The sequence below is a fragment of the Vespa crabro genome, chromosome 4 (assembly GCF_910589235.1).
Source record: "Vespa crabro chromosome 4, iyVesCrab1.2, whole genome shotgun sequence".
NCBI lineage: Eukaryota > Metazoa > Arthropoda > Insecta > Hymenoptera > Vespidae > Vespa > Vespa crabro.
In genome coordinates, this window is record NC_060958.1 from 9,579,437 (window position 1) to 9,589,436 (window position 10,000).

At 36.8% G+C, this 10,000-nt stretch overlaps 1 protein-coding gene across 10 annotated transcripts in view; it reads left to right on the forward strand.

Moving 5' to 3' along the window:
• Positions 1 to 10,000, forward strand: part of LOC124423362 (AF4/FMR2 family member lilli-like) — a 161,485-nt gene that overhangs the window by 118,547 nt on the left and 32,938 nt on the right. For all 10 annotated transcript variants that reach the window (XM_046960992.1, XM_046960994.1, XM_046960998.1 and 7 more), the window contains 2 exons: positions 5,596 to 5,691; positions 7,146 to 7,185. In XM_046960992.1, the coding sequence (XP_046816948.1) occupies positions 5,596 to 5,691; positions 7,146 to 7,185 (136 nt within the window). The remainder of the gene's footprint in view (positions 1 to 5,595; positions 5,692 to 7,145; positions 7,186 to 10,000) is intronic.

Below are 10,000 nucleotides of genomic sequence, written 5' to 3' on the forward strand. Positions count from 1 at the left end.
TTTTCAATATATTTTTTATATTTTCTTTTCCTTCTTTTTTTTTTCATGTTTTTTTTTTCAATTTTTTTTTTTTTTTTCATTTTTTTTATTATTATTATTCCTTTTCGCTCCATGTTCCAGAGCGACACATACGCACGTTATATCGTCATAGAACAATAAAAAAAAAGGAGAAAGAAAAAAAAAGAGAAGAAGGAAAAAAAAAGAAAGAAAAAAAGTCCCATAGGACCGACCATACGTGAGCCCTTTGATCGCCGATGCGTCCTGTTGAACATGCCCCTGCTATAGAATAATCTCTATCCTCGATGCCGCGAATCGTCGTCGTGTCGACGTTACGGTTCGACGATTGAGTATATAACGAGGAGTCTTTAATCTAACATCGATATCGTTCGTTCATTCGTTCGTTCGATGAAACGATCGATAGATAGATAGATAGATAGATAGATAGATAGATAGATCGATCGATCGATCCGATCGATCGCTTGATCGAGTCGATATCGAGTATCTTCTTCTTCGCGTTTTAAAGGGCGACTGGTTGATTTTCTAATCAATCTACATTCTTCGATTTTCATTGTAGATCGGATCGTAATATATCCAAATTACGTTCATTTGCGTCTACTTTGTACGACGAGCGAAAGAAAAAAAAGAATAAAAAATCAGACAGAGAGAGAGAGAGAGAGAGAGAGAGAGAGAGAGAGAGAAAGAAGAATTACAGATTTCGAGCACGTTAAGCCGCGACGGACCGTGGAGTTTTTAACGATCACAACATTTCCTTCGTAAACGCTTAATCATCTTATGCCTTCTTATGTCACGCCTCGTAATGACGGTGTTTATGTTCGCGACGAAGGTCGTTCGTTCGCGTTAGACTTTGTTATTCTCATAAGAGATTCCGGAAGACATTGTCGCTTGGATACCAAAAGCCAACGCACGTTCTAATATCACGTCTCTTGAAATTAATATTTCCTAGATTTGTCTCGGATCACGCTAATTAACCGATTAATATTATATTTTATTCACGTGTAAAACTTGGGAAAAGGAAAAAAGAAAAAAAAAGAAAAGAAAAAAAAAAGAAAAAGAAAATTTAAGAAATTAAATCTTCCTTGATCTACGATCGAAATTCGATCCTTTCATTTTGAGTAATGATTTACAAGATCTTTGATCTTTCTCTTTTTTTTTTTTTTTTTTTTTTTTTTTTTTTTTTAATTCATGTCCACATAATTTCTACACAATTATTTTTGCATTTCAAACTCTCGTCTCGATGTGTTCGATATTGACGTGAATATAAGTACGTTGTTACTTGGGTGTTGGAAATGAAACGCGGAGTTCCCCTCCTCTCCCACCCTCCCTCCCTCCTCAATCAAAGCAACATCTCGAGGAAAGTTACCAACCATCGGTTACAACTGTGTCTTACGTCGTAAAACATGTTCCCCTTAAAGGAAATACGTACGATACCTAAAGCAATGCTTATTTTCGATCATTTTCTTTCTTGCGATAACATAGTAAAGTCCTTTTTTACAAGCTTGTCTCTCTCTCTCTCTCTCTCTCTCTCTCTCTCTCTTTCTCTCTCTCTCTTTTACATTCTTCGTGGAAGACTAACCGAGGTTCATCGTCACGAAAGATTGCGAAAGTGTAAAATAAAGAAAGAAAGAGAGAGAAATATACACAGATAGATAGATAGGAAGAAAGAGAGAGAAAGGAGAGAGAGAGAGAGGAGAGAAAGAAGGAGAAGGATCCTTAGCAAGGTTCTCGAGAAGTCTACGTGCGTCTGACCGGTCGAGGCTTTTCCACTTTCAGTGCGAATTTATGGCAATGCTAGAAGCTACCGGGTAGTCGGTATAGTTCTGCGTTCGTAACTCCTATCTTTCATTCTCTCTCTCTCTCATTCTCTTCTGCCGTTCGAAATAGAGGTAGTAGAAGGAGCATCAGCCAGCAGCAGCAGCAGCAGCAGCAGCAGTAGCAGGAACAGCAGCAGCAACAGTAGTAGCAGTAGTAGTAGTAGTAATAGTAGTAGTATTAACAGCAGTAGTAGTAGCAATAGCAGCAGCAGTAGCAACAGCAGCAGTAGCAGCAGCAGCAGCAGCAGCGACGAAGCCCATGAATTATTCTCACGGCTCTGCCCGTGGGAAAATACGAGAGTTGCGCCAGTAGGCATCGTAAATGCGACTGCTAATTGCGCTCGCCGACGGCCACTCGCACAGCTCCTGAATATCGCATTCTTTCGTGACGACTCTGCCTGCTTCCTCTTTCACTCTTTTACTCTCTCTCCTCTCTCCTCTCTCTCTCTCTCTCTCTCTCTCTCTCTCTCTCTCTCCATTTTTCTCATCATATTTTGACTCACTCGTCGAAATCAAAAGTCTTACTCCGATAAGAATACTGAGAGAGAAGGTCGAATGTCATGTTCTAATGTAAGAACCATTTTTCTTTTTTTTTTTTTTTTTACTCTTGCATTAAATATAGAAAGAGAGAGAGAAAGAGAGGGGGTGAGAGGGAGGGAGGGAAAAAAGGATAAAAAGAAGTTAGCAATGGCCCTTTTTCGTTGTTGGTTGAAGAAGAAAGAGAAAAGAATAGTTCTGAGAAACGTTAAAAAAAGTGAAGGACAAAGTGTCGGGGTCGTTCTCGAGTTTTCTCGCTTCAAATTCCACGGGAATTTTCTTCGGGAAGGAAAATTCATTTCGGTGAAAAAGAATAAGGAAAGAGAAGAAGGAGAAGGAGAAGAAGAGGCGGAAGTATCTGTCGACTTTACGGGTAGCTCGTCGCCGGAAATGTTTCTCTTTCTGTCGGGGCCCATTAGGCGGACAATACACGTACCGACGTTCTTCGTGCGCAGCGGAACATTGAAAGGAAGATAGAGAAAGAGAAATAGAGAGAAAGAGAGAGAGAGAGAGAGAGAGAGAGAGGGGGAAAAAGTGGGGAGAAAGAGAGCAAGTGCAACGTGCAAGTGCAACGAACAAGTGCAACCTTTCTCCGAGTTACCATCAACTCTGATCGCTTGCTCGCTTATTCTCTCTCTTTCTCTCTCTCTCTCTCTCTCTCTGTCTCTCCTTCTGTGTAATACTCACAACGTTTCTCTCCCAACGTTTCACGCGGAAACTAGATCGACCGAGGATATACATTCGTTGAAGCTTTGAAAAATTCATAGATTCGTTTCTAAGAGTGTGCCATACCTTTCGATAAAAGATACCACCAATCGTATTTTTCGTTTTTTCTTTTTTTTTTCTTTCTTTTTTTTTTTTTTTCCCCTATGAAAATTCTCGTATGGATTACATTCATACAAAAATCTAATTCTTTTTTCCTCGTAATTTTTGATTACGTTATATCTATTATTACAATAATGTCTTCCGATATCTATTGACTTTTTTTTTGTTTCTTCTTCTTACGGGAATTAAAACACGTTGATGAACTTTTAGATTCTAACTTTTCTTCTTCTTCTTCTTTCCCTTTTTCTTTTTCTTTTTCTTTTTCTTTTTATATCAATGTACAACTTAATCATTACGACATACTTAGTTAAACGTGAATAATAAGTTAATCGTTTGGAGTATTATCATCGGATTTGAAAAATGAAATAATATTCGATGGATCATGATTATTTGTCTTTTTCTACTTGCAAAAATACATAAGAGAAAAAGCGAAATGTTCTTCGAAAAAGGAGAAAATTTCGTACAACCTTTCGGATCTGTGAAAATATCGGAACGTCCATTCGCATCACCGTTCCAACGTTATTCGTTATAGTTTCTGCTCGAGAGATCGCATGAATGTACATATGTATATTTATGTACGTACTTCGGACACATATACATACACAGATAAAGTCATATATATGTAGATATATACATGGCTCTCTCGTCATTTACCGTGAATCGTAGGCGGTACCTTCTCGTCCGTTCCGTGAAATCGAAACCCGCATTTTACGTTGTACTCGCGGATCTTACACTTCCATGTCCACGCTTTTCCAAGAGATCCTGGGGCATGCTAATATGCGCTTATTACGACGTTTCCCGCCGATAAAGCGCACGCTCCGCTATCCGTTCGTTGCATCGTATTAACGTTGAAACGCCTATCGTTGCTTACATACAATTTATACATATACCTACACGTGTTACGAATACATATACCTACATATTTACATGTAGAATACAGATAGGTACACGTATAGAGATTTAATGACACGTTTGTGGTATATATATATATATATATATATATATATATATATATATATATATTTTATGTGTGTATGCGTGTATGTATGAATGCTTCTCTTTATTCTTACATACGTTTATACATATACATAGTAAACACATACATACATACATGCATAAATATATATATATATATATAAATATATATATATATATATATATATATATATATATATGTATATATATAGACACACATAGTCGTTAAGCGTTTTACTTCGTATTCGTTGGATTTCCATAAGAAATAAGATGTTACTCGAGCTCTAGCTATTATCATATGCGATGGATGATCTTCAACGAAGCGTATAGAACCAAGTCGAAACTCCCTATCGTTCTTTCGCAATGATCGTGGAGAATCCAAGTTTATGGGAAAAGGAGGAATTTTAATTTCGACGATCCAAAAAAAAAATAGCCATGATTTCTTCTTGGATTCGATCGAACGACCGATCGATCAATCGATCGATCGAATTTTCGCGAGTTTAAATGGAATTTAAAGGGAAATAAATAATCGAGCTTATTTCACTTATTGTTGTTTGGATTTTTAATAAAAGATATCTGTTTTTTGTAAATGAATAGGAACTTCATAACGTTGACATTTAAGATTTTCGAAACGGAAAATTAATAGAGAAAATTGGAGAAAGACCGACCGACCGACTGAGTGAGAGAGAAAGAAAGAGAGAGAGAGAGAGAGAGAGAGAGAGAGAGAGAGAGAGAGAGAGAGAGAGAGAGAGAGAGAGTGTGTGTGAGTGATAAAGAGAGTACCCTCTAAATAAGTACTCGTGGGCTTTACCGTACGGTAAGAATAAGCACTTCAATGCAAGAGTGAAAGAGAGACAGAGACAGTCGTCAGAGAGAGAAAGAGAGAGAGAGAGAGAGAGAGAGAAAGAGCGAGAGAGAGAGCTTTTGTCTCAACGTTCTTTGTTCCGTTGTCGACGGATGTCTCGTCGGGTCAATGAATCGGTCTCGACGATTCATTTGTGGAAATGCGTTTCGTTCGTTGCGTCGCCGTGCCGATGCACGTTGAGCTGCATTGTTCGAAGTTTCGCGACTTCTCTCCTATCTCGCTCTATAAACACGTACATACATAGGTAAATTCCTTCTTTTCTTTTTTTTCTCTCTCTGTCTCTCTCTCTCTCTCTCCCTCTCTTTTTTTTTTTTTTTTTTTTTTCTATTCACACAAGTGTGAGTATTTTTGCACGCGAAGAGGATATCTATCACGTTCTCTCTCTCTCTCTCTCTCTCTCTCTCTCTCTCTCTTTCTCTTTCTATCTCTCTTATGTACTTACAAACTTTGCAAACGAGAGCATCGTCTTAAGATTGAAAGAAAATAAAAAGAAATATATGTTTATTTTATCAATATAGAAAATTAATCTTTTGTTTTTTTTTTTCCTTCTTTCTTTTACAGGAAATGACAATCCCACCGACTCCATTAACAGCTATTGCACAAACACCAAGGAAAGAGCTGGAGTCGAAGTTCACGTTTAATCCCGTTTTAGCAAAGGTGAGCAAATCCTTATTTTTGATTGTCAAGATATTTGAAGAATATGCATAATGTTAGATTATCTCGAGTTAAATGGGGAAAGATGAAGGAAAAGAAAAAAAGATATGATTAAAAAAAGAACAAAAAAAAAAAAAAAAGAAGAAGAAAAAAAGAAGAAAAAAATTGAGAAATAAAGAAGAAATGAACTTAACTGAAAGAAAATAAAATAAAATAAAATAAAAGAAAAGAAAAGAAAAGAAAATAAAATAAAATAAAGGTGTGAGATTTCGCGTAACGCGCGCTTTTTTCTTTCCCCTCGAGCGGAACGGCGAAATCTCATTCGAGACTATGCGATATATATATATATATATATATCACGTCTATATGTGTATATGTACGTATGTATTTATGTATGCACGTACGTATAGAAGTAGACATAGAAGTGAAAGAAGTAGAAGAAGAAGAAGAAGTAGAAGAAGAAGTAGAAGTAGTAATAGTAGAAGTAGTAGTAGAAGAAGAAGAAGAAGAAACATTTCGAGAGAGCGAGCCGTGCATTTCGTGCCACTTGGCATCGTTTCAATACTTTGCTTTTGTGGAAATGGAAGATGTCGTCGCGCGATAGAAGATGTTCTTACGTTTATATAATATTTCTTTCGATAGACGGTATTTTCGATATTCCTGCCTAGTCGCATTTTTATTTTCTCTCTTGCTCACTCTCTTCACCCTACCCTACCCCCCCCTCCCTCCCCGTCATCCCTTTCTTTCTCTCTTTCTTTATCTATCTCTCTCATTTTTATTCTTATTTCATTTTTCGCGCCACTCTCGTCACCGATAATTCGACGAACAACGCTCGGAATAATATCGATCGGTGGAAAACGTTTAGAATCACGTTAGAGGGATCCGACTTTCGTGCCACTTGGCACCGTGACAAAGGTTTGCTACTCTCTTCGCGCGAAAGAGAGAGAAAGAGAGAAGACGTCGAATGTAAAAGTGGAGAATAAAAACAATCCGTAAAATCAGCCTCGTAAAAGTGGAAATTTGGGTTAATGCTTCTTCCTCTGCTTTCCTTCGATCATTGGATCGTTATTGGAATAGGATCGAGCGTGATCATCGTTATCGTTGACGAATAGAGTCTCCTCCCTCTTTCCATTATTCCTACGTAGTTTTTTCGTTCTTTTTCTTTTTTTCTTTTTTTTTTTAACTTTTCCGTATCTTTCCTTTTTTTTTTCTTTTTCTTTTTCTTTTTCTTCTTCTTTGAACAAATTCTTTTGACCTTTTTCTTTAAATATATATATATATATATATATATATATATATATATATATGTAGATTTTATATAAATTTATCTTCACCTCGTTTAACTATTTTGCATCGTATTTTTGAGATTTAACGTGGACACGTTATAAAAATGTAAAATTGTGAACAATGGCAAATATGTATCTAACCAGAGTGTTTTTTTTTTTTCTTTCTTTCAGCTGACCGAAGTTCTTCCGTCAGATGCCACGAAAACCCTTGGTGAGTGTTATTAATATTGCATTATTATTATTATTATAACTATTATCGTCGTCTTTATCATTATTTATTTTCTTTTTGTTTTGCCTTCTGATGAGAGAGCGTATAAATGCACGCTTTCACAGTATCTTGTTTTCCACTGTCTTTTTTTCTTTTTTGTTTTTGTTTTTTTCTTTTCTTTACATTTTTATTCTCTTACGACTTCGTCCACCCGCAATGCGAATTACGCCTTAATATTTTACTCGAAGTGTGTGTTTATACGCGAACGCGTATGAGAAAAAGAAAAAAAAGAAAAAGAAAAAGAAAAAAGAAAAAAAAAAAAAGAAAGAAATACTTTATCACATTTTCGACGATATTTGCATAAAATACGACGAAATTTTTAGAGAGGATTGGTAGCGCGAAAATAAAATTAAAAATAAAACTGAAAAATCAAATGAAAAAGAAAAAAATTACATCAATTATTGAATAAAAATCTGGGACTGGATGAGATATTTTTTTGCTTCGCACGATTAGGTACACTCTCGTCCATTTTAAAATCGTACTTCGCGTTCTTTCTTGCATGTTATTTACATCAAATCGATATTTTATATATATATATATATATATATATATATATATATATATATATCTCGTTCGCTCGCTTGTTCGATGGTCATCGAAAATTATTATATAAAATCTGAAGAACAAAAAACAGTAGTCCGAATTGAAAATCTATCGCTCAACATATTACGAGTTATAAATTTAGTTACTCTTCTCTTTCTCTCTCTCTCTCTCTCTCTCATTTCTATATGTGAAAGCCTTCGAAGGATTAATCGTGAAAATGAATTAATTTTCGCTTTCATTAATGTTAATTAGTGTCTCGATTCAACGAGGAGAACTCGATGGGCTATGTATTATAGATCCGATAAAGTTCACTCGATTTTTTATAAAAGTACTTTTGAATATCCTAATTTTTTTCGTCGATGAAAACGAGATCAATTTTTGATGACAAAAAAAAAAAAAGAAAAATAGCGAGAGAAAGAGAGAGAGAGAGAGAGAGAGAGAGAAAATAGAAAAAAATAATTTGCAATGATTAAGCGTAAACGTAAGAGACGAGAGAAAAGTATAAAAAGGGGGAGAAATCGGTGTACGATCGTCATCGAAATCGAAGGAGTAATTAAAAGTTGACACGTCGCGTTCGCCATGTAACATCGTCACGTTACTTGACTCGAGTTACTCCGCGAACTTTTCGACTCGCATAACCGGATTTGTTTTCCCACTTGGACGAGAGATCATTGTATGCTTGTGTCTTCTTCTTTATATGTTAAAGGTAACTGTGTATATATATATATATATATATATATATATATATATATATATATATATATATGTATGTATGTATGTATATATACGTATATGTCTCAAACTTGAAATTGAATTTCGCGCTCTATCCCCATTCCCCATTCCCGATACCCCATTCTCCCTGTACCCTTCCTCGCCCCCTTTCTCTCATCCTTTTCCTCTAGCTGGTTCGAATTGTCACGAAATTTGTAAATGGACGTCGATCAATGTCGTCCTCTCGTGGCGGTTAGCCCCAATGAGAAAGATCGACTTTCACCCTTGGAGCTATCTCGTTTTCTCTTTCACTAACTTCGTGCTAGGATTTTTCTGAAAGAGATAGAAAGAGAAATGGAAAAGAGAGAAAGAGAGACAGAGAAAGAGAGAGAGAGGGAGGAAAGAAAAAAGAAAGAAAGAAAGAAAGGTAAGAACGTATGTATAGTATAGCCTTATCCTTGTATATAGATAGATATATACATATATATAGGTAGGTCCGTGCGAAAAGGCATGATAGCACGTGGATGTGAGCGTGTGAGAGCCGACGTAACAAATAACCTTCCACCTTGGTCGTCGTCGTCTTCCTCCTCCTCCTCCTTCTTCTTCTTCTTCTTTTCCTCCTCCTTCTTCTCCTCCTGCTTCTTCTCCTCCTGCTCCCTCCTTGTCCTCCTCTTTCTCCTCATTCTCATCCTCATCCTCATCCTCATCCTCGTCCTGCACTATCGTCGTCGTAGTCGTCGACTGCGTCCCTCTATTCCTCTTTCTCTGCTTCCTTCTCGGTGAACTGGTTTCGCCACGGTGGCTGCTCTCCATCTCGCTTCGTCTCATACGCTTCCTGCGGCGTTCTCTTCCTCCTGCGATACTACCACACCGAAGTGGAGAAAGAGAAGGAGGATAGGAGGAGGAGCAGGAGAAAGAGGAGGGAGGATGAGCGAGGGCGATGAGACGAGGAGGTGGTTTCCATGGAAACCAACCAGCCTGTGCCAGCATCCCGGTTCAACCGTCTATTGCCACTTGCAATACCAAGACGGTACCGATGGTAAAAGCGCCCTTTTCCCTTCCACTCGCTTCTCGACCTTTCCTTCTCTCTCTCTCTCTCTCTCTCTCTCTCTCTCTCTTTTTTTTCCTTTTTTTATTTCTTTACTAGAAGTCTCTCGAAAGAGGAAGAAGACAATTTTTATTCGGCCAGTCGTATCACCGATCACGGAATTCTTCTTATCGGTTACGACATATTTTCTTTTCGATCACAGAAAGGAACAAATTTTCTATACCTAAACATTTCTTCTTTTCTTTTTTCTTTTTGTTTTTTTTTTGTTTTGTTTTTTTCTTTTCTTTTCTTTTTCTCTCTTTCTTTTCGTTCAATCTTCCTCCAATCGCACGAGATATCATATCCTTTTTAAGTAGTAACTTAACGCATTACCTTTAATCATGTGTTTAGAATGAAATCACAATTGTGGTAATTTGAATCCTTTTTAATCGTTCTTATGGACAAATAAAAAAGGAT